We start from the raw sequence: 24,198 nt of genomic DNA, 5'->3' as shown, positions 1-24,198 counted from the left end.
CTGTTGTCTGCATTGCTTTTTTGCTTGTGCGGTTTCTTTATTGAAAAGTGTAAACAGCACAGAACGTCACGACTACCAGGACTCGGCCTGTCCAGGGGTTGTGAGGAGGCGAGTCCTGCACAGTGCTCCCTCCGCATTACACTTCCTACTGTCACCTGCAAATGGAATATGCCCGAACTAACAGAATCGGAATCATAATTCAGACTGGAAAAATCCGATGAACTATGAAGCTCATTTTCTTACAGATCTCAGAACGTGACAACAACAAACAGCACAACAACGGATTGGAGGGCAAAGTACAATATAGCAAAGCTAAACAAGTCACTAAATAGAAATGAAATATATTGTACTAATTTACATGTAAGGTGCCTAATGTCTCACGGTGCCCAAGTACAAATTGCGAAAGTACATAAATTCCTTACAATTTTTCCATACTAAATGCAATTTTGGGAAAAGCGGCAAAACAAAGAACAATCCCAGACCACAGCAAGACAACACGCAGTCGCTCAATGGAATTGCACATTAAAATTGAGCCATCAACTCGGATTCAGGAACGTTCACCGGAAGACTCCTATGCCCAGCGCCAGTACCAAACCACTGAGGCTGGACATCGAAATCTCACATTGAGCCACATTGCCCACATGCACAGATAACTCTGATCCCTGTGGGGCATAGTCTCTACTCCTAGAACGTGGTCTCTACCCCACGAAGCTAGTACAGGCAGTCATCGACTTACGAACACCCGATTTTCGAACCAGCTTCCATGAAATATGCTCGGTTAAACATTGACTTCAAACACGAACTCGTACATGTGTAGTGGGTTAAATTCAAGCGCATACTGGAACTTTGGAGGCAACACTCTTTATTAGCTAACACAACGGGTAACTCTTAACATTAACAGGATAACGACATAGGGTGGTAGCCACCGTTCCTAACTTAACTAATACACGGGGATACTGCTACATTACTGGACCAGGACAGCTCAACACGCTGCCTGGTCCACTAGCGGAGACCAGAGACCGAGAAACGTGGACGGCGGCTTCATTCCCAGAGTTGACCTAGCAGAACAGCCCAGCTCTCAGGCCACGCACTAGCTTAATCCGCCACTGAATGAGGTATATTGTCTGTTTCGTTATTCAGCTCAATGAGTTTGTAACTCATAATACAGCTTTTTTGTTTCATGGGTTAGATCGCGTAAAAATAAATGTGTCGTTAAACCCACCACCACCCGACACAGCCAAATGAGTAAGGGGTTTGTCACGTAAACAGAACGTGGCAATTCGTTACTCAGTAGAGCAACACCGGTTGTGTCGGAGAGCAAATGACAACATTTACAATCTGAGTACGACGTTTCGGCCAGTAATTGCGAGCGGCATCATCAGGCGGCAGCCAGAGTTGTGGAGGAATCCTCCACGTGCTGTTCTTCCTTCCAGAGCGTGGCCGATGTGAGTTTGAAACTTCGCGCGGGTCGCAACGCGCATGCGCAGATCGCCCATGCCCTCCCCCTGACACCCTCGGGGAGGTTCACTGAGGGCCCGAGCCCCTCCCCAACCCCACCGCACATTTCACAATCGCGTTTCTCGGAGAGATGGGGCCACGCGGCTTCCGTCTCCGAGGTTCACACAGCTGAGGTTACTCATTCATAGGGAGAGCGAGGAAGTGAGCGTGAGAGAGAGGGAGGGAGGGGAGCGTGAGTGAGGGGAGCGTGAGGAGGGAGAGTGAGAGAGAGAGGGAGGGGAGAGAGAGCGAGAGCGTGAGGGGAGCGTGAAGGGAGAGTGAGTGTGAGAGGGAGGGGAGTGTGAGAGAGGGGAGAGTCAGAGAGAGCGTGAGGGGAGAGTGAGAGGGAGGGGAGAGTGAGAGAGGGGAGGGTGAGTGAGAGCGTGAGTGTGAGAGTGAGTGTGAGAGAGTGAGTGTGAGAGAGTGAGTGTGAGAGAGTGAGTGTGAGAGAGTGAGTGTGAGAGAGTGAGTGTGAGAGAGTGAGTGTGAGAGAGTGAGTGTGAGAGAGTGAGTGTGAGAGAGTGAGTGTGAGAGAGTGAGTGTGAGAGAGTGAGTGTGAGAGAGTGAGTGTGAGAGAGGGAGGGCAGAGTGAGTGAGAGGGGAGAGTGAGCGAGTGAGGGGAGCGTGAGTGAGAGCGTGAGGGTGAGAGAGGGAGGGGAGAGTGAGAGTGATTGCGTGAGGTGAGTGTGAGAGAGCGTGAGGCAAGTGAGGGAGATAGTGAAGGCAGTGAGGGAAGGGAGAGCGTGAGAGCGTGGGGGGCAGCGAGGCAGCTAGCGAGGGTTGCGTGACACGAGAGTGAGAGGGGAGTGCGTGAAGTGAGGTGCAGGAGGGGGCTGCCCCGTGTCGCCGTGGGGAGCAAGAGGAGGATGGCGGGGGCGTGAGAGGCCGCGGAGGTAATCCGAGATCAACTCATTCACATCAACATCATGCGCCATGGTCAGTCCACTGCTGGATGAAGGCCTCCCTTCCTCAGCCGTCGCCTCCCCCCCCCCCCCTACGACCCCGAGTCGTCAACATCGAGCTGATTTCACATTGATTACAAGCTGATAATTGTTTTTTTACCCTTCTATCTGGCAACAAAACTGGCACCTTTTTTTTACGAGGAGTCATGTTTGCATAGACCACAATACCTGCAGTCATAATGCAAACAAAAAACATAACTCTGATAATGTGCACTGTCCTTGAAGTTGATTGTTGCACACCCGAGACAGCTTTCCTTAGAGCCTAGTCTCACATGGTGTTGGACCAGATGACGCCAAAAGGCGCACAACTCAAAGACAATGCACCATCAGCGTATGAGAGCTCTGGTAAGCATTTACACCATTGGTACCTCAAAAAAGGGTAAAAAAACAATTATATTTTTTACTGGCAAATGAGGTACCAATGGTGATTACAAGCTGTCATCGCAGCTTCTAATACAATCAAAGGGCGCTTTACATCAATGTGAGGCTGCATGATCTGGACTCTGATGTCAATGTCGAGGTTTGCTGCTGCCCACAGGGAGGGCACCACAGAGCTGCCAACCCACGCGGATTACTTCCACGTGTTCGTGCACAGGGAAGGTGCATTTTTCGATTTAAAGCTTTCGTGACTGCAGGGATTCATCTTCTTGGTTCTTTCGGTAAAGTCACGTAGAAGGGAAATAATGATAAAAATTGTATTTTATTATGTTTTATTTTATTATTTCCCTTCTACGTGACTTTACCGAAAGAACCAAGAAGAGGAACGTGAGTTGTCAGGGCCATGCGGCGGACAGACGTTTCAATATGGGCAACAACACAACATTCACTTTGTGTGTGTCTCCCTTGTGATGGGGCTTTGTAGGATGAATGTTGAGATTTATAAGGACACGGGGTGACCAATACGGTCTGAATTGGCGGTCTGTGATAAGGCAAGGCACTGATAAGGGGTTGACGGCTTCAACAGAGAGAATTTGCGTCGTTTTTCTGTTCCTTTCCTCGTGAAGGCCAATCGGTTCCAAAGACGATGCCTATAATAACATCATCAGGCATCTTTGAATGTTTCGCCACATGTACCTACTTAATGCAGACTTGATTCTTTGCAAATAAAGTTATCAATTTGGTGTTTAAACATCTCAACACCTGTTTTATTGCCAGAAGGTGTTAAAGCCGATTATTTTTCATATTTTGATACCGGCAAATAAAGGTCCCATAGATATAACTGCTCAATCCAGCTATTAATGCTTTGAGATTTGCATTGCCTCTGTATCGTTCGCCTTTTGGCATTCTCTAGTCCAGGGGTCGGCAACCAAAATAACAAGAAGAGCCATTTCTTTCCAATTCGGTACAAAATTTCAGTATTTCAAGAGCCGCAATGCATCTGAGTACATACTACTCACGTACTCATCGTCAAGAAGCAGCCCGTAAAGAGCCGCATGCGGCTCCGGAGCCGTAGGTTGCCGACCCCTGCTCTAGTCTAACACCGATGCGACAAGGCCATCAACAAGACTGTCTCTGGTGTAGGCTATTCAGTTTCAAAGACAATGCATACGTAATTATCATAGCACGTTTGCATTTTTTTCCACAAGCATCTGTGGTCAACGCAGACTTGCCTTGAAATAGGTGTCTCTTGGGTGTTTGAACATCTTAACACCTGCATTCTTTCCAGAAAGGGTAAAGTTGATTATTTTCCATCATGCAGGGATCTTTCTTGTTGTGCAGTCTACAGGAACCAGCCCACGTCCCCGTAAGTCCCGGTTCCCATGGGGCAGCCGTGGGAGCCGCAGCGCCGGCAGGCCGCGGGGGCCCAGGTGGCGCTGCTCTTGGTGCTCGCTCTGGCGCTGGGGGGCGTCGGCGGCGCCGTGGTCCGCTCCCCCGTGCGCTGCCTCGTGGGCCTAGCGCTGGCGGTGGCGCTCACCCACGCGCTGCTGCTGCTGCTGCTCCTGTGCGTCGCCTCCCGCCGCCGCCACGCGTCCCGCAGGGCCACGCTGGCCGCCAAGGTGTGCCGCTGTCATTTCGACTGCGGTTACGAGGGGCGGTGACACGGCCCATCATGGCTTCTCCCTCTCGCCTCTGACCAAATCGCCCTCAATGCACCTCATCTTAACAGATCTTAAAAGCTTAGCAAATGCAAGTCTGGTTAGTATTTAGATGGGTAATTATCAGGGCTTGCCATCTGTGTTCTGAGGAGATGGAAGTTTAGAGTATTTGGCTGCTATGAATTTCCACATACGCCATTTGTTTGAGCTATCCATTTCTGGCTACGTCACTTCTGAAAAGGGGCTATAAAGCTCAAGTGGGCCTTACTTGGTAAAATAAAAAATAGTTTGGTAAGTGCTGAGTGTCACCTCCCTTCAATGCATTGGGTTTTCTCCAGGTTCTCAGGTTTTTTTTCCATACTCAAATGAAATTGGCCAAACATTCCAACGCAGGGTTAAGCTTTTCTGAGTAATTTGAATGGTTTCATTTTTTGTTGATTATCATGGGACATCGTGTTTCTCCTAGGTGCGAGTAGCGATGAAGAGCTGTGCGTACCTCGTGATCTCTTGCCTGTTCTTCCATGCGGTCACCATTCTCTTTGGAGCACCAGTCATTCAGTAAGCACCTCAGCCACAAAGGACACTCACTGTTTGAATGGTAATAACGCTCACTGATAATTTAGCGCATTTGGCATGTATTCCATTCTCATCGCCCAAGGCTTTCGCAAAAGAAGGCATGATGTATGATACAGTCTGGAGTAGTTTTGCAGTATGGAGCGATGTTGCCATGTGTAATTCCAATTGAGTAATTTTTTTGGTGTAATTTTTTAATCTTTGGCAAATTTTGACAGTGACTCCAGCGCACAATGGCCTAATTTTCATGACGTCAGAGAATTTTTACTTCTACCGTGAAACAGACGGTCCGTACTGTTATGCTTAATACACCCGTGGTATTAATTAGGGCGGTCGATTAATTCGAACTGTGAACCTTTGGAACAAGCGACGAACGCACTGCCGTGAGGAGCCCTGTCACTAAATCTGGCAGGATTCTAGCTCCCTGGGATTAAAACGATAAACCTGTAACAAAAACGATTCTCTCAGAGCATGGCATTCGAGGAGGCTGAGGGATACTCAAAATGGGTCGTTCAGGCACATGTGGCAGCACTGCATTGAGAAGTCCTAATGGGGGCTCCGACCAGTAATGCGTTTCTGTGTTGTTCTTCTGCCTACAAACAGTCTGGGCTCTCTTGAGCAAGTACAAATCGCAAGGCTGTGTGCACCTCCGATTAGCACGGTTGGCTACGTATGGTGCGAAAGAAGTTCAACATATATAACATACATGTGCACCGGAATGGTGACATAGTTTAGCCGTGCAGGGCATGCCAGGGTTCATGTCGTGTGCCGCTGCTGCTTCTGCTGATGACGTCACGTTGTGCACGCATCCTCACTGTTGCCCTGCTTCTCTGCGTTTCTGATCCAGCCTGGCCCTGGAGACGTCCGTGTTCTCGATTCTGCTGACCACCTTCACGGCCCTGCCATGCCTCTGCATCCTCGGTCCCAACCTCTCCGCCTGGTTGCGCGTTTTCACCAGTAGCGGGTGAGCGATGAGTGATGAGTTGGTCTGCACCGCATTATCAATGAATGGATCGTGAATGAGCCCACGTGTACATTGCGCTCTCCCCGTCGTTTGACGAAACGTCTTCGGAACACAGATCCCCCAATTCAGAGCGCTGTCCCTGTGCGAGACGAGGTGACGCAAGTCTTGATTTAGCGGTGGGTCAGTAGGGGGCGAGGATTGCAATGCGAGTCATTTGTGGGTAAGCTGAGAGGATTGGACGTATCCGGGTAATGTTCCTTAAATGAAAAAAAATCGACTCTTAACGATGTTATTAATGTGCTCCTCGAAGGTTAATAATGGATCGAGGAACACATCGAGATTCCAGATTTCCTGTGGAGGTCGTATGTTGTGGCTGCCGATCATGAGACTTAGCGGACCCGGCGTTTAGCAGTTGGAGGAGGTTTGTGCTGCATCCAAGCTGTGATAAGTGAAAGTGAGGACAAGACAACACAGGGAATCAATTTCATTCAATTTCCAATGAATGCAAATGTCAGCGTCTTTAGCATAAAAGTGTAATTTGAGACCTAAATAATGAAAGGTGGTACCTAGCGGGGGCATGTAGGTATAGAAAAGAAGTGGACCCAGGAATGGGCCCCGGGGGATGCATAATTAAACTACCGGTTGTGGACTTAGAGCCACCCAGGCTAAGAAATTGCTTGCAATTCGATAAATACGATCTAGTCCAGCTTAGTGCAGCACCATTAACCGCCACAGTGCGGGATAGGTTTTCGTAGGCCAATATAATTATCCGCGAAACAGGCTATTCACGAGCATCTCTGAAACGTATCCCTCGCGAATAACGAGGGAATCCTGTTTTATAATTTGTGGTGCTACGAACTCAGTGACCTGATTTTGATTCCCGGCCGTGTTTAGCTTCATTGGCAAATGGTTTGAATACTAAGGGGAGGCCTTCATTCAACAATTGATTAAGAGAGGACTGTGAATGATTATAAACCATTTCCCGTTCGGATACGTCTGCAAGTCGCAGGGTGGGTGTCCCGTTCATCGCTGAATCTCGAAACGCACAAGCGGTTCAACGTTAATTTATTTTAGAGGCATAGCGCCATTGTTTTTAAGGACTTTACTCACCGCAGAGAAATGGAGCAACACGACTGCCACACTCTATAATAGCTGTTGAAAAACTGTGCCACACGCTCTCCCGCATGGCCTTGTGGGAGCCTGGGTACCGATTAAGTTTACAGTACATGCAAGTTCCACTGGGCTACATGGCAAATGCATGTACTGACAGAGAACATTTCATCTTTCCCTGTCGGAAAATGTGTTTTTTTTCCGCATGAGTATTAGCAAATATCCACATATAATGGAATGTACATTCACAAAAACCAGTTGCTCCATACCGTTACCCTATGTGCCTATAGTTTACTTAAAGTGTCATTCTATGAAACAGGTTCTGATAACAGCACTGCAACTTACCTTGAGCTCTAAATCCAAGTAAATATTAAGTACAGTATTTATTAAAAATGTTCTTCCGCTATTTTTATGATGTTCACGTACGTCGTCAAAACGTAATCGGAAGAAAAACCGACGACGTACACCATCGTAACGGGAGAGGGTGAATGAGTATTGCTCGTGGCATGTAAAGCTGGGTAACTGTTTGTTTGCAGGGCGGCGTCTCCCTGGGAGCAGGGCCTGTGTGTGGGCGCCACGTGCACACTGACGGGCGCGTGGCTTGGGGCCCTGCCCATTCCCCTGGACTGGGACCGGCCCTGGCAGGTCTGCCACAATTTCTCTCACTGGGGCCCCATCACAATTATTCACTGCAATATGCGCCGTCGAGTTATTGTTATTCGGTTTTGCACGAGTGGAGTACTGCGACTGAAGAGCATTTCCCTCTGGGAGTAATGCAATCCAAAACCAAACAAAGTTTTACAGGGAAAGATAATGGCTTAAACTTTGAAGAGCATGGTAATGAAGTGATATTTTTAAAGATCATTATGCAGTGACAGCATTAGCGATAGGTGTTATAGGAGGATGACAGATTTTGTAAGGGATTTGATTATTGTTGGAATTAGCCGAGCTAATGAGCTTAACAGACTTAGCAGCAGTGACCATTGTTGCTTATCCTGTGCGGATGAGTTCTAATTATAATGAAACCGGTCTTTAAGTATCTATCTCTATATCACTGTTGCCCAGAGGTGGGACAAAGTCATTGTTATGCAAGTCCAAGTCGAGTCTGAAGTCATCAAATTCATGACTCGAGTCTGACTCGAGTCCAAGTCACATGACTCGAGTCCACACCTCAGAGGTGGGACAAAGTCATTGTTATGCAAGTCCAAGTCGAGTCTGAAGTCATCAAATTCATGACTCGAGTCTGACTCGAGTCCAAGTCACATGACTCGAGTCCACACCTCTGCTGTTGCCTATCAGTCACAGTTGCATGAATTTAGTTTGGTGAACTAAGGCAAGAGAACCACAATGCAGTTCTTCATAAACTGCTGAGGGTTTCTGCATAATGCACAAAGGCTGTGTGCATTTCACATCTTTGTACGTGTTTTTTTTTATTTAAACTCATGTTTTTCCGGCCTGCACAATTTGTTTCATGATCATTCGTTTCATCATTTACAAATTCAATCAATATGAGGGAGCAGGAGCGCGCTCCCCCTTAAGCACGGCCGTGCTCGCTGGCCCTGTGGCGCAGTTGGCTGGGAGGGTACCGGTTGTGGGCCCCGTTGAGAGCAACTCTGTATCTCCGCCTCGGTTTGCTGTGCAGGCCTGGCCCATCACCTGTTCCATGGGGGCTGTATGCGGTTACGCACTGGGCCTCCTGCTGTCGCTGCTGAGACTCGTCAGGAACGGACCCGCAGTGGGGCACAAGAAGAAGCCCTTGTGATGCCCACGTGTGCAGCGCCCAGCCTGGAAAGCAGCGTTTCTTAATTCCATTTCCGTTGTGTGTTTATCGGGCGGCCGTGTGCCCTGGGTCTCGAGTGGTGTGCGCCTGGCCAGTGTCAAAGGGAATGATCGGTTCTGTCGGGAATTGCCAGCACAGCTTTCTGTGAAACACATTTGTCAACACCACGGTCTTAAAAGGAAAAATACACGAGGCGACATTTTGTGCAATGGTACTTTTTCATAGATAAATGCTATAATTTGATGTGCTATGTAAAGACCGGAAACAACACCAATTTTATTTTTTTCCCTTTTAAGGCCACGTTTTCTTTATAATTATGTTGAGTTTTGTGTTTTAGGCATAAACAATTAAAAAATAACAGGAACAAAAATTGTGTTACATAGTGTAATTAATGAGATTGTGCGAAAAACACCATTTGACAGGTTATTGCTAATTTAGCAATATTAAAAAAATCTCTACAAGTCCATCTCCGGTGTTAATTTCTCTCTCACCTTATGAAGAAAAAAAGATTGACATTGACTCTGCCTCTTTGTATCTACAGTGTTGCCTGCCCTTGCTATATAAATAAAAAAAACGTGGTAAAAACAATTGTCGGCCCTTTAGTTTTCGTAGACCCCGAGATGCAGTACTTACTGTGGCTTATTGTATAGCACGGCCCTGGTGAGTGGCTGAGTGATGAGGCCCTGGACACACTGCTGACTGTAACCTATTGTATAACATGGCCCTGGTGAGTGGGTGAGTAGGCCCTGGACACACTGCCAAGTGTGTCCTATTGGGTAACACGGCCCCTGATCTCAGGGATGATGGCACTGCGGTTTTCCCTTGTAAAAGGATGGACAGCGACCGCTCGCTGACAATCAACCCACACTGGGCCACGAACAACACCAACACGCCGTGAGCTCTATAGCAGCGACGCTGTGCCGTGACGTAAGGTTATCCGACTCGAGCTCCTTGTGGTATCGTGCCAACGACGTCGTCCGCTCGCTGTTCTCCCCGCCAGCCCCGAGCAGTTCGCGTGATCGGGGCGCCCTGCGCTGGCCGGGTGGACAGAGCCACCGACGTGAGCACGAGGCGGTGTGGAGTTGACCAGACGGGGAGTTGATCAGACGGGGAGTTGACCAGACGGGGAGTTGACCAGACGGGGAGTTGACCAGACGGGGAGTTGATCAGACGGGGAGTTGACCAGACGGGGAGTTGATCAGACGGGGAGTTGACCAGACGGGGAGTTGATCAGACGGGGAGTTGATCAGACGGGGAGTTGACCAGACGGGGAGTTGACCAGACGGGGAGTTGATCAGACGGGGAGTTGACCAGACGTGGAGTTGACCAGACGGGGACTCGGGTGACGATGTAATTTAGTCGACCTCTGTGTCGAGCCACTGCTGCGTGGCTGAAGGCATCCCGAGACAAATCCGCAGGTTTGTTTTTACTTGCCGGGCTTGTGCGTCCAATTGGGTTACCGGTAATGTAATGAAACGATGTTAATGCCTTGAATAAATACCCATAGGGGCCGTCCATAAATGACGTCACGCACCTAGGGGGAGGGGGGGGGTCAGACATTTGTGACGATGTGTGACGAGGGGGGGGGGGGTTGAGAAATGTGACGTCACATCAAAATGCGCAACTTTTAATAAATATAAACAACACGTTCTACTTAATTAAATATACTTTTTAATAAATGTTTTCTCCTACAACATCAGAGTGCATCGCCACATTAAATACGCACTACAATGACAATAGTTTAAAGCGATTTGAAGCATGTTTTTTTTCAAAATGGAAATATGGTTTTGAAAGGGGGGGGGGCAGAGCTTTGTGACGTCATATTTGAGGGGGGTCTGACTTTTTGTGACGCCGTGTGACGAGGGGGGGGGGTCAAAAAACGTCCAAAATTGCGTGACGTCATTTATGGACGGCCCCATAGGCTTGCACAGACACACTTACATAGAGACCCATACACTTTCACAGAGCAGCTATGAATTGCGAATACTCATGCTTAGAGACCCAAACGCTTAAATGTAGACCCATAGGCGTACAGACTCGTAGAATTACATAGATACTGAATGCTTACATAGAGATCCATAGCCATATATACAGACCCATATGCTTACATAGAGACCCATATGCTTACACAGAGACCCCATAAGCTGCATTAGCAGCTCCTGGCCACACGAAGTGCCTTTCAAGTAGCCGCGTTGCGCCGTGTGGATTTCGTCAAGCAGAGTGGCGCAGCGGAAGCGTGCTGGGCCCATAACCCAGAGGTCGATGGATCGAAACCATCCTCTGCTAGCCTTAATTTTCCATTTTTTTGTGTATATTTTTTACAGTTGTCAATATTTGCTGAAGAGTATTTGGACTAAAATATATTTTGTTTTTGTGAAATAAAAAAAACCGGTTTGGTAGACGCGTGCGGTGTGTGTGCACGTGTAGTAGTGGCTTTGCTTTTCAACACACAACCGGTGCGTTGTGCTCGCAACGAATTGGCACCTTCTGTTTACGTGATACACCTTAATCATTGGCTGTGGAGGCTTTAACGACACATTTTTATATTTACGCGATCTACCCCCCCCCCCCCCAAAAAAAAAAAACCTGTGTTATGGATCATATTGGTCGCGAAGGTCTTCCGACGTGTTAAACTGCGCACATGTATCATCAGCACGGCCGCATTGTCGCCCCCAGAGGGCAGTGGTGGTCCCGGCACTCACACGGCCGCATTGTGGCCCCCAGAGGGCAGTGGTGGTCCCGGCACTCACACGGCCGCATTGTCGCCCCCAGAGGGCAGTGGTGGTCCCGTCACTCGCACGGCCGCATTGTGGCCCCCAGAGGGCAGTGGTGGTCCCGGCACTCACACGGCCGCATTGTGGCCCCTAGAGGGCAGTGGTGGTCCCGGCACTCACACGGCCGCATTGTCGCCCCCAGACGGCAGTGGTGGTCCCGGCACTCACATGGCCGCATTGTGGCCCCCAGAGGGCAGTGATGGTCCCGTCACTCACACGGCCGCATTGTGGCCCCCAGAGGGCAGTGGTGGTCCCGGCACTCACACGGCCGCATTGTCGCCCCCATAGGGCAGTGGTGGTCCCGGCACTCACACGGCCGCATTGTGGCCCCCAGAGGGCAGTGGTGGTCCCGGCACTCACACGGCCGCATTGTCGCCCCCAGAGGGCAGTGGTGGTCCCGTCACTCGCATGGCCGCATTGTGGCCCCCAGAGGGCAGTGGTGGTCCCGGCACTCACACGGTCGCATTGTGGCCCCCAGAGGGCAGTGGTGGTCCCGGCACTCACACGGCCGCATTGTCGCCCCCAGAGGGCAGTGGTGGTCCCGGCACTCACACGGCCGCATTGTGGCCCCCAGAGGGCAGTGATGGTCCCGTCACTCACACGGCCGCATCGTGGCCCCCAGAGGGCAGTGGTGGTCCCGGCACTCACACGGCCGCATCGTCGCCCCCAGAGGGCAGTGGTGGTCCCGGCACTCACACGGCCGCATTGTGGCCCCCAGAGGGCAGTGGTGGTCCCGCCACTCACACGGCCGGCGGGGGCCGCGTGGCGAACAGCGAGGCACGGACGATCGGATGCACCGCATCGAAATCGTGCGTTGAGAGCCGATTACTGAACGTTCATATACGGCGTGTGCCGTGAAGAAAGTCCATTGCCCGAAACGTCGACTACTATGTTTTAGTTTAATACGCAGGCTTTCGCGACCAATATCCATAATAGAGTTTTTGTTGTTGTGGCGAAGCTCTTGTTGGGGCCGCTGGTCCCCGGAGTCCCTCCCTGCTCCGTGCCTATGGCAGGGGCTCCGCCGTGCGCCGACCCCTCGCTGCTCTGCGAGCAGCTGCTGCCGTCGCTGGGCTCATCGCCCGACGGCTCCCCTCCCTGGTCCGTCCCTCCGCGAGCTCGTGTGAGAGGCATAGCTCGCCGCACGCCCTCGTTCACCTGCAGACGCTGCGTTGTCTTTCCTGCTGGATGCCCACGGCGGTTCGTTGATCCCGTGCTCGCAGCGCACCTCGATGCGTCTCACGGACGATCGGGTCGCTGGACTGGAGAGCGTCCTGTCGCCTGGCGCTGGAGAGAAGAGAGCGATTTCCCCTCTGCGCTCCTCTATTTATCCTCCCTACCTCCAAAGGGGATGCTGCGCTGAACAATGGGCTCGTGCACCCCAAGCCCGCGCACGGCAGTCCCCAGGCGCTGTTGATATGCTAATCAGTGTGCTGCGTGCAAGGCGTAAATCCTAATTAATCCCTTACCCTCCCTAACAATGGGGCCTGCGCGCTCAAGCGCAATTATCCCAACCCTCCATGACTATGCGCAACAGCCCCTGTGACCCCGCTATTCATGCTGTCTCGTGCCTCCCGTGCTTGCCCCGTCGACTCGTGGGGGTGTGTGTGGGGGGAAATGCGCCTCAACCGCGGTGGCCGAATGCCCCACGCCGCGACCACACCATATTAAGGCCGGCAGCAGCGCCGCGGTACCACGTAGCACGGGGGAGGTCATCCAATTCCCTGATCGCCGGAAACCGTGAGAATTAATCCCGATAAGGGTCTCTTGGATAAAAACCGGTCGATCAGGTAACCTTCCCTTCCAGCTCTATGGGGGGGGGGGGGATGCATGCGGGTGTGTGCTTATGTGGGGCGGGTGATGGGGGGCAGTGCGGTGGGGGAAGCCGGGCGGCTCCCTGGCTCGGCAGAGCGGCCCCGTCGCTGTGGCACCACAGCTCCGTTGCTTGGTGGTGGCGAGGTCGGGGATTTGGTGCCTGCCGAACGGCTTCGTAGCGGCGGCATCACATAGCCCCCCGAGGTGCCAGTCCCCGTCCCGGGTTGACTGGAGCACCTCGCTTGGGCCGCGCCCACGAGGAAACGTTGCGGGGTCCGGGGGATCCGTCCGGACCTGGTGGCTGACCTCGGGGCGGGTGGTTCCGTCCTCTGTAGCTCCTGCGGCGGTCTCCTCCTCCACTCCAGCGGCTCTCCCCGTCCCCCGGCACCTGTGGGCTGGGGCACAAACTCAGCAGCGGAAGGGTTTAGTGGCCGTCGTCCGCGCCGTCTCCGGACTGGATCGGGGCGTCTCGGGGACCAGGCGGGGCCCATGTAGTGTGCGAGGCCCCCCAACACGAGGGGTGCGGGTACTCCGGGATTTCGGGGCTTTCGGGTGACGGAGTCCTCTCTCGCCGGGGCCGCTTTCCATGGTTTTAAGCGGCGGACATTGACCACCGTCTCTCGACCCCTCTCCCCGCCGTAAATTAGTACCGTCCAGGGGGATATCTGCCGCACCACGGTCCAGGGTCCCCGCCAGTAGGTCGTCAGTTTCCCCACCTGCCCGGCCCCGACGCGAGGGGTGTGTAGCCACACCTTAGCGCCTGTCAGGAATAAAGGGGGTTCCATGCGGGGTCGGGTGCCCTGTTCCTGCCGCCGATGCGCGGCTTCCCCTTGCGGGTATGCTCGGCCTCGGGCTTCTCGCAGGGTCTCCAACAGGTGTTCCACGGGGCGGCTTCCCTCCTCCGGCTGGGGGGAAGGGACGCCGAATAGCAGATCTGCGGGTAAACGAGACTCACGGCCGAACATCATTAAAAACGGGGTTTGTCCCGTCGACGTGTGTACGGTGGTGGCGTAGGCGAAAAGGGCGTAGGGGAGGTGTTCGTCCCAATCCCGTTGATTTGCGGCCGCCATACGTTTGAGTTTCCCCGCTAGGGTCTGATTCATGCGCTCTACCATACCGTTCGCTTGGGGGTGATACGCTGTGGTTCGGTCCTTCTGGATTCCGAATTCTCGGCACAGTGCCTGGAACAGCTCGGCCTCGAACTCGCTACCCTGGTCGGTGAGGACTCGTTCCGGGATCCCGTGCTTGAGTACGTAATGTTCTACGAATGCCCGGGCCACCACCAAGGCCGTTTTATCAGGGATGGCCACTGCCACGGGGTAGCGGGTGAAATACTCTACTGCGACTAGAATATACCGGTTGCCTCGATGGGATCGTGGGAATGGCCCCTGTAGATCGATCCCGACCAGCTGATTCGTGCGGCTGACGCGGAACGGCCTTAGGGGTACCTGGTATCGTGCCGGTTTCGGCCCGCACTGCTGACAGGCGCGGCAGCCCTGTACCCAGGCCGCCACGTCTTGTGCCAATTTGGGCCAGAGATACTGGCGACGCAGGGTCTCTCGAGTGCGTCGTTCCCCATCGTGGCCCCCGAGTGGGTGGTCATGCACCAGCCGTAGCAGCTGGGGTCGCACCTGGGCAGGAACACAGATGCACCCTGGCTGGCCGGCCTCGGTTAACTCCCGTACCACTCCGTTCTGCACACACAACCGGGCATACAAACCGCTCCAGGGTCCTGGTAGGGCGCTCTTTTCCTCCCGCAGTGCCGCCTCCACGGCCGCCAGATCCGGATCTCGCTGCTGGGTCTGTCTCAGCTGCTCGTCGTTCAGGCCCGGGAAGGCGCAGCCGACGTCCTCCTGGATCCGTCCGATCGGGTCCCGAGCCGCGGGTCCCGCGCTTGCCGGGCGGTCGACGGGATCCTCGGTGCCACCTGTGAGGGTCTCTGTGGCGCACACTGCACTCTCTCTCGCTGGGGGGGGGTCAGTGGCCGCGGCCTCTCGGGGGTCCGTTGCCTGCCGGCAGCGTCCCCCCGTGAAACAGGGGCAGGCCTCCTCCGCCCTTGTCTCGGCGTACACCGTGGGCCGCCTCGACAAGGCGTCCGCGTTTGCATGCGTCCGGCCAGCCCGATACTCGATTTGCAGGTTGTACTCCTGCAACTGCGCCAACCAACGGGCCATCTGCCCCCGCGGCTCCTTGAATGTAAGAAGGAACTGAAGAGCATAATGGTCAGTGCGTACGCGACATCTCCTGCCGTACAAATACGGCCGGAACTGCTTACATGCGAAAATCACGGCGTACAACTCTTGGCGGGTCACGCAATAGTTCAGCTCGGCCCCACTCAAGGTCCGGCTGGCGTACGCGATGACTCGTTTCGTCCCATCCTGTACCTGTGACAACACCGCGCCCAGCCCGCTGCTGCAGGCGTCGGTGTCCAAAATAAAATCGGTGGTAAAATCGGGGAAAGCGAGGGTGGGGGCGTGGGTGAGGTGGTCTTTGAGAGTGGTGAAGGCCGTCTGGCAGGCCCCCGTCCACTGATAGGGGTGCTTAGGGGAAGTGAGTTGGGTGAGGGGGCGTGCAATCTCGCTGAATCCCTTTACAAATCGACGATAATAGGTGGCAAGCCCCAAAAATGATCTGATCTCCGTCAGATTCCTTGGCCGTGGCCACTCCACTACGGCGCGTACCTTCTCCGGATCGGTGTGCACGCCTGCCTCGCTGACGCGATGCCCGAGGTACCCCACCTCGCGTTGTGCGATGTAACACTTACGTGGCTTGAGCTTGAGATGAGCCGCTCGCAGTCGCTGGAACACCTCTCGAAGCCTGGACCAATGCTCAGACAAAGATCTACTGAACACTATCACATCGTCCAAGTAAATCAGGCACTGTTCCCATTGCAAGCCCCGCATCACCAACTCCATCAGCCGCTGGAACGTCGCGGGCGCATTGGTGAGTCCGAACGGGAGTACTCGAAACTCGAATAGCCCCATCGGGGTGGTGAATGCGGTTTTCGGCCGATCCTCCTCCGCCATCTCCACCTGCCAGTACCCGGACGCGAGATCGAGGGTGGAAAAATATCGCGCTCCGGCGAGGCTGTCGAAGGTGTCGTCGATGCGGGGTATAGGGAAGGCATCGCCGAGCGTGACTGCATTTAGTTTACGGTAATCGACGCAGAACCGTGTTGACTCATCCTTTTTCGTTACTAGTACCACCGGGGCTGACCAGGGGCTCGCCGAGGGCTGAATTATGTTATCGCGAAGCATGTCCCCAACTGCCTCTTTGATTTGGGCGCGTTCGGGTGCGCCCACTCGGTACGCAGGGAGTTTGATGGGTCGGGCTGCACCGGTGTCAATTTGGTGCTTAACAAGATCGGTCCGACCCACGTCCGAGTCGTGTTCACTGAATACGTCGGCATACTCCCGCAGTAACTCGCGCAGCCGATCGGCCCCTCCCTTAGGTAAATCCGCCCATGGTACATGTAACGCGTCGAGCAGGGGAACGACCTCGGCTCGGGGAGTCGGGCCGACTCGCCAGGCCAGGTCCTGGTCACCCTCAGGATGCCCGGGGTCCTCAGCCCAGAGTGCGAACACCGAGTCGTTAGAGTGGCGTGCGTGCAGGGGGTGTACTGTGGCTATCGGGGTGCGCCGTCGCAGTATCGCTGGGGTATTGTGGGGGTTAAACATCCGCATAAACAATCGGTCCCCATCTGCGTTTACCAACGTGGCGGATCCCACAACCCCATACCGTTTTGCCAACTCCGGGTGAGGAGTTAGCATTACCTCCCCTGATGGTCGGAGCGCGGGGTCGGTGGGGGATGTTGCCACCGGCACCAGCATCTCGGTGAGCGGGCCGATGGTGACTGTCGTCGCCAGGATAGCGGCCACAGGTGCAAAGCGGCGGCGCGTTGGTTCTCGTCCCAGGAACGGTATCCGCTCGCCGTTGCTCTCCATGGTGGCGCATCGCTGGCGGGGTTGCACGTTGAGTCCCAACCGTTCTAGGAGGTCGGTGCCTGCGATACACTCGTGACACAACGCACTCGACACGTAGAACTCCTGCGTGCACACCTGGCTGCCTATGCGGACCTCTAGGGTGGCTCTCCCCAGCAGTCCCATTCCGGCTCCGCTCGCAGTGTGCAGCGCGCGGTCCGGGGCCTGCAGGTGACGCACGTCGACCCCGATCGCGCTGCAGTGCGCTGCGCTCACGAGCGAGGCCACCGCCCCCGTGTCCAGCAGGATTCGGGTACGCACTCCGTTTACCTCCCCTTCCACCAGCGACGTGGCCCCCGTGATCCCCGCCACCAGCTCCCGCAGCCAGTCGCCAGGAGTCACCGTTTCTGTGGGCGTTGTTGCTGGAACCTGTGTGGAGATCACTCGCTCGCCATTATTCTCATTATCGTCTATTTGTATCGGGACCGCGTCGATTGCACCCCTAGTTGGTCCGCTTTCTAGGGGGCGTTGGAGTTTAACCCCCGCGTCTGCCTAGCTCGGGTGATTTCAGGACAGTCTCTCACTAGATGCCCTCGGCGGTCGCACATATAACATGCCCGGGGAGGGGGGGCGGCTCCGTAGCGGGTCCCCTGTCCGCTCCCTCTCCCTCCCCCAGTACGCAGTTGTCCCACATCGGACTTTAATTGGGCTACTCTCCCGGCCAGCCCCCCTACGGTCGAGCGTAGTTCCCCCATCTCAGACTGGAGGGTCTTCATATTTTTATTCGCTTCCTCGCGTACCTGGGTTACCCTCTCACCTACGTGGGTTACCCTCTCCCCTACTTGGGTTACCTTACCGTCCATTCGGTCTACTCGGCCAGCAATATCTCCCATGCCGGTCTGTAACCCAGCTACCCAACCCGGGGTTGTCTCGCGGGGTTTCTGGGCCTCTCTTGCCCGTCTCCCCATGGGGCTGGCGGGCTCATCCTCATCCTCCTCCTCGTCAGGGATCAGGCTCGCCACGGTGTACTCCTGTCCCGACCCTCGGAGCTGCGCGCGTTCGCTGGAGAGCTCCTCACACTCCAGCGCTTGCTCGACTAGGGTATCGAAAGGGAGGCCTGCGCTACTCTTTTTGGGCTGCCACCACGCGGTGCGAGCTAGGTACCTGAGTAGCTTGTCTGCAGCTAGCGCGTCAATGACCTCCTTCGAGAACTCTGGACGGGCGATCCGGGTTAGTGATCGCACGTCCTCAGCGTAGTCTCGGAAGTCCTCGCCAGTTTGGCGTCGGCGCGCCTCTAAGGCGGTCTTCGCCCGTATCACGTTGCGCGTGCCGAAACGCAGGTCTAATCTACGCATTAGTTCTTCTAGTTGGGTTTGCGCGCTTTCGGGTAGTGCCTCTACAAAGTCGGCTGCCCGCCCGTCTAAGTTTAACGTAAGATGTCGCAACGCCTGCGCGTCCGACCAGCCATTAAGCTCTTTAGCCCCTATGATATTACGGGAAAACGCTTTCCATGTAGGGGTCCCCTGGCCGGTGAACACATGCCTTACCTTTGCGTGGAGTAGCGCGCCACCTTCCCGTGAAGATGTGAGGGTTCGTCCCACTTCTGACACCAAGTTGTTGGGGCCGCTGGTCCCCGGAGTCCCTCCCTGCTCCGTGCCTATGGCAGGGGCTCCGCCGTGCGCCGACCCCTCGCTGCTCTGCGAGCAGCTGCTGCCGTCGCTGGGCTCATCGCCCGACGGCTCCCCTCCCTGGTCCGTCCCTCCGCGAGCTCGTGTGAGAGGCATAGCTCGCCGCACGCCCTCGTTCACCTGCAGACGCTGCGTTGTCTTTCCTGCTGGATGCCCACGGCGGTTCGTTGATCCCGTGCTCGCAGCGCACCTCGATGCGTCTCACGGACGATTGGGTCGCTGGACTGGAGAGCGTCCTGTCGCCTGGCGCTGGAGAGAAGAGAGCGATTTCCCCTCTGCGCTCCTCTATTTATCCTCCCTACCTCCAAAGGGGATGCTGCGCTGAACAATGGGCTCGTGCACCCCAAGCCCGCGCACGGCAGTCCCCAGGCGCTGTTGATATGCTAATCAGTGTGCTGCGTGCAAGGCGTAAATCCTAATTAATCCCTTACCCTCCCTAACAATGGGGCCTGCGCGCTCAAGCGCAATTATCCCAACCCTCCATGACTATGCGCAACAGCCCCTGTGACCCCGCTATTCATGCTGTCTCGTGCCTCCCGTGCTTGCCCCGTCGACTCGTGGGGGTGTGTGTGGGGGGAAATGCGCCTCAACCGCGGTGGCCGAATGCCCCACGCCGCGACCACACCATATTAAGGCCGGCAGCAGCGCCGCGGTACCACGTAGCACGGGGGAGGTCATCCAATTCCCTGATCGCCGGAAACCGTGAGAATTAATCCCGATAAGGGTCTCTCGGATAAAAACCGGTCGATCAGGTAACCTTCCCTTCCAGCTCTATGGGGGGGGGGGGGGGGGGATGCGTGCGGGTGTGTGCTTATGTGGGGCGGGTGATGGGGGGCAGTGCGGTGGGGGAAGCCGGGCGGCTCCCTGGCTCGGCAGAGCGGCCCCGTCGCTGTGGCACCACAGCTCCGTTGCTTGGTGGTGGCGAGGTCGGGGATTTGGTGCCTGCCGAACGGCTTCGTAGCGGCGGCATCACACTCTCCAACACACAAACGGCGTGCTGGACTAGTGACGAATTGGCACGTTTTGTTTACGTGACAACCCTTACTAGTTGGCTGTGTCGGGTGGTGGTGGGTTCAACGACACATTTATATATTTACGCGATCTAATTCACAAGAAAACTTCTATTATGGATACTATGTTTTATTTTTAAGACCACTCACACGAAGTGTTATTCGTGAACGTGTTGACTTGATATAATGTGACCTTTTTTTGCCAAGAATAGTTTTTACACTTTCTGGCAACACAACAGGTGTTAAGATGTTCAAACACCAAGTCGCTACCTTTTTTTGTAAGGAATCAAATTTGCATCAACCACGCGTACTTGTGGAGAAAATGCAAACGAACATGCTATGATAATTATAAAGGCATTGTCTTTGGAACTGATGAACTGCGGTGTTGAGTTTGGTTTTGTTAATTGTGCTTGTGCTGCCGTAATTTCGTTTAGAGCCGAGCTATTTGATTATTTCCATATAATCGATGATTTTACTGATTATCGCTTTGATAATTGTTAAACCGACTAACCAGATAAGATAAGAAAGTCCGTGTCATTGATGGGTGACCGGGCTAAAACCCATCAGCTCACTCCACTTGGGAGAGTCCTGTTTAAACATTGGGTGGCTGAAGCCTGGATTCAGTCCCAGGTTCGTCGTAGTCTCTGCCTTCAGATGGCTGCTGCTGCTGATGATGATGATGTAGATGATGTAGATGATGTAGATGCAGAGGAACGACGACAATTTCACATTCAGGTTGGTCACGCCAGACAACCGCGTCAGGAATAGCGAGGTGTTTCATCGCTGTGATGTCTCCTTCGTATCTGTGGGTCGGGCATTGCGTCTTTATATGTTGAGGGCATCCAAGACGTCGGTCTCTTGCAGCGTCAAGACATCAATGAGTATGGCCAAGCAACTAAACATTTACCGAGCTAGATTTTAAGTTTTCATGACTGCAAGGATCCATACTCTTTGGTTCTTTCGGTAAAGTCACGTAGGTGAAAAAATAAAATATAAAATTAAATAAAATTTCGATTTAAAGCTTTCGTGACTGCAGGGATTCATCTTCTTGGTTCTTTCGGTAAAGTCAAGGAGAAGGGAAATAATAAAATAATAAAAATAAAACAATAAAATCAAATTCTCACGACGTTTCGGCCACAACGCAAGTAGCCGTCCTCAGGTGAAGAACAGGTCTGTCGGAAAAACAGCGTCCGAATGCGACAGCCCTGTTCTTCACCTGAGGACGGCTGCTTGCGTTGTGGCCGAAACGTCGTGAGAATTTTATTTTATTAGTTTTATTTTTATTATTTTATTATTTCCCTTCGACGTGATTTTACCGAAAAAAACAAGAAGAAATTTTAAATTAATAAAAAATATATTTTACTTTTTTTTTCACCTACGTGACTTTACCGAAAGAACCAAAGAGTATTGACCGAGCTGTTGCTTGAGGGTGGCTGAATCGTTTACCGTCTGCAGCTCAGTCAGCGTGCTTCCCGCTGGGCCACTTTGTACAACACAGATGGTGGGTCTCATTTTCATTTCTGCAGGTGCCCAATTCTTTGTTTCTCCACCGCGGTGTGACACTGCTGTTGAGTGGAGTTTAAAGAGCTCTTGACATTATTAGCGGGGAAGGCAAGTCAGTAGGTGGTCATTATGTGCTGGTGTCTGGCCAATCACAACGTTTCTTTGCACCTCTGATTAGCACGGTTGGCTACATATGGTGCAAATAAGTTCAACATACTACGTGTTAAGATCACCCCCGGCTTCTAAGTAAACATTGTCAGAAAAATTAGAATCTATACCGTTTGGATTTTTTTTAAATCAAGCACATATTCACTATGATGATGAGCTTGGGGGGAAATTGTATTGACTAGTTGCCTTTTTTTTATTTGGCCATGTAAGTGTATATGGAGAGGAAGTCCATTCTGGGATCTCCTGTATCACAAACTCCTGTTCACGTCATTGGCCAGACATTGAAATGTCGAGGAACCATTATAAAATAATATTGAGATCAGTAAAGCTTTGTTTGGTGAATAATCTGAATAATTCTTGAGCCATTGCAGCTACTTTGAAATGACATCTCTTACAGTCAAGGTGACCTTGGGAGCAACTGGTTACAGCGGTCAGCACGCTTAGAAGTGAGACAAAGGTTGCACGTAGAAGAAGACCTGATAATGCAGGCAACGATGAGAAGGGACCTGGCGCTTTTTGGACAACAGGAAAATGTAAAGTGTGTTGTGGTTTCGATTTAAAGCTTTCGTGACTGCAGGGATTCATATTCTTGGTTCTTTCGGTACTGTACCAAATCTTATTGTAATGTTTTGCTTTTGCAAAACACGGGCTAATTTGCAAAAGCAAAACATTACAGTAAGATTTGGTACAGTACACAAATTCAAAAACTAGTAACTTGCACTAAAGACGAATTACCTAAATTATCATAGAAGTTGTATATCGGATTAATTGTTTATGTGGCAGATGCTATATTGGACAGACGGGGCGTAACATTAGTGTAAGACTAAAAGAACATCAGAGAAATATTAAACTATCTCAAACATAACTGTCGGCAGTGGCAGAACATGCTTGCCAACAGGGACACCCAATTGATTTTGATAACGTTGAAGTGTTGTGTAAAACTAGTTACTACTGGCAAATACTAATTAGAGAATCCATTGAAATTGAGAGAAACAGAAATAACTTTAACCACTCAGACAGTTACAGGCTTAGTGCGGCCTGGAAGCGGATTATTAAATAATACATATTACAATTCCTTATAGGGGAAACAAATACTAATTAACTGATTACTAACGTAGCATATAATTACAATAACACACATTACAACTGATTACTAATCTACAACTCACATCGTAACAATTGCCTGATTACTAATCTAGTATATAATTACAATACCCCTCCCCCTCCGCCTCAAATCGTTGCACCTGATGAGTTAAATGATGACGTCACCCTGCTGCTGCTGCTCTAGTTAAGACCGGGAGCCAGAGCAGAGCCTCACCATTCTGGCGAATTGCCCGATGATGCTGGATGCAATTACCAGCAAAACGTCGTGCTACTCAAAAATGTAAAATGTTGTGGTTTCACGCTTCAACACACCGGTGGGCTAAAGCAGTGAACTATTTGTCTTTTGTCAACGTGACACTTTTTGCTGATTGGCCGTGTCGGGTGGTGGAGGGTTATGACACATTTATAAATAACGCGATCTAACCCAAAAACGTTGATTATGATTATGAATTGTCATTATTATTATTATCACGTCCGGCCTCCTGGTACTGATTGATTCCTCATTCGGTGGAGGCATGGCCCAGAAGCATCGCGTCCGCAGACCGAATCCAGGTAGGCCACCCTGGTTATCACTGCGGTGTGTATAGTACTGTACATTAACCGTTATCACTGCGGTGTGTATAGTACTGTACATTAACCGTAATCACTGCGGTGTGTATAGTACTGTACTGTACATTAACCGGACGTTACGGATCACGTGGCGTCTATTCAAAAAGAGTCGGCCATTTTGTAACAATCGGAATCTTCATTGATCCTGGAGAAATCCGATGAGCTGTGAAGCTTTTTTCCGCAGATGCCCAGTAGGGGCTCGTTCAACATCTGCGCCATCCCTCGCGATGATAGCCGGAGGCTATAAGAAAGGCGCGAGAGATCGGTGTTAGTCATTAGTACGGTGGCACATGTTAGCGACGGTTGATGATAGGTGTCACGGGGACAGAATTGGGATGCGGTCGATGGCCGGGTTCGTGCAGGCCCTGCCGGAGCAACGCACCGGAGCGGCGTCACGCAGCCCCACGCAGCCGCTTGGTTGAAGTCTGTTGGGACACCGTGGTGGCTAGGAGATGTTAACTCCCTCGCCTGGTACACAGGAGGTTGTGGGTTCGATGCCGACCCCTGACGCCTGCTGCTGTATATTTGGAGTTTGCGTGTTCTCCCCGTGGACGCGTGGATTTTTCTCTGGTTCCTCCGGTTTTTCCCTCCACATTCAGAATCAACAACATCACGCGTTTAGAGTATTTTGCTGCTATACGTTTCCACGTAATGAGCCACTTCGTTGGGCTCTCATTGGCGATGGCCG

At 52.5% G+C, this 24,198-nt stretch overlaps 1 protein-coding gene across 3 annotated transcripts; it reads left to right on the top strand.

The window, feature by feature from the left end:
* The first annotated feature begins 1,830 nt into the window (after positions 1-1,830).
* Positions 1,831-9,501, top strand: PIGF (phosphatidylinositol glycan anchor biosynthesis class F). Of its 3 annotated transcripts, XM_061575703.1 has the most exons (7): positions 1,831-2,390; positions 2,998-3,059; positions 4,179-4,456; positions 4,962-5,053; positions 5,916-6,032; positions 7,679-7,787; positions 8,785-9,501. In XM_061575703.1, the coding sequence occupies exons 3-7, from the start codon at positions 4,220-4,222 to the stop codon at positions 8,902-8,904; spliced, it is 675 nt and encodes a 224-aa protein (XP_061431687.1). In that variant the 5' UTR covers positions 1,831-2,390; positions 2,998-3,059; positions 4,179-4,219; the 3' UTR covers positions 8,905-9,501. The 3 variants fall into 3 exon arrangements, with proteins under 3 accessions (XP_061431687.1, XP_061431686.1, XP_061431685.1); XM_061575702.1 differs by lacking the exon at positions 2,998-3,059 and having other exon boundaries at positions 1,831-2,433; XM_061575701.1 differs by lacking the exon at positions 2,998-3,059 and having other exon boundaries at positions 1,833-2,390.
* The last annotated feature ends 14,697 nt before the right edge of the window (positions 9,502-24,198 follow it).

This window comes from Lethenteron reissneri, chromosome 58 (assembly GCF_015708825.2).
Source record: "Lethenteron reissneri isolate LAM-NWPU_2019-01 chromosome 58, ASM1570882v1, whole genome shotgun sequence".
Taxonomy (NCBI): domain Eukaryota; kingdom Metazoa; phylum Chordata; class Hyperoartia; order Petromyzontiformes; family Petromyzontidae; genus Lethenteron; species Lethenteron reissneri.
The sequence above is the reverse complement of the archived record's forward strand: the minus strand, read 5'-3'. Positions and strand labels throughout refer to the sequence as shown.

Coding starts and splice junctions, on each gene's coding strand:
- PIGF (XM_061575703.1), top strand. CDS start 4,220: ATGGGGCAGCCGTGGGAGCCGCAGCGCCGGCAGGCCGCGGGGGCCCAG. Junction 4,457..4,961: donor GGGCCACGCTGGCCGCCAAG/GTGTGCCGCTGT, acceptor TGTTTCTCCTAG/GTGCGAGTAGCGATGAAGAG. Junction 7,788..8,784: donor ACTGGGACCGGCCCTGGCAG/GTCTGCCACAAT, acceptor TTTGCTGTGCAG/GCCTGGCCCATCACCTGTTC.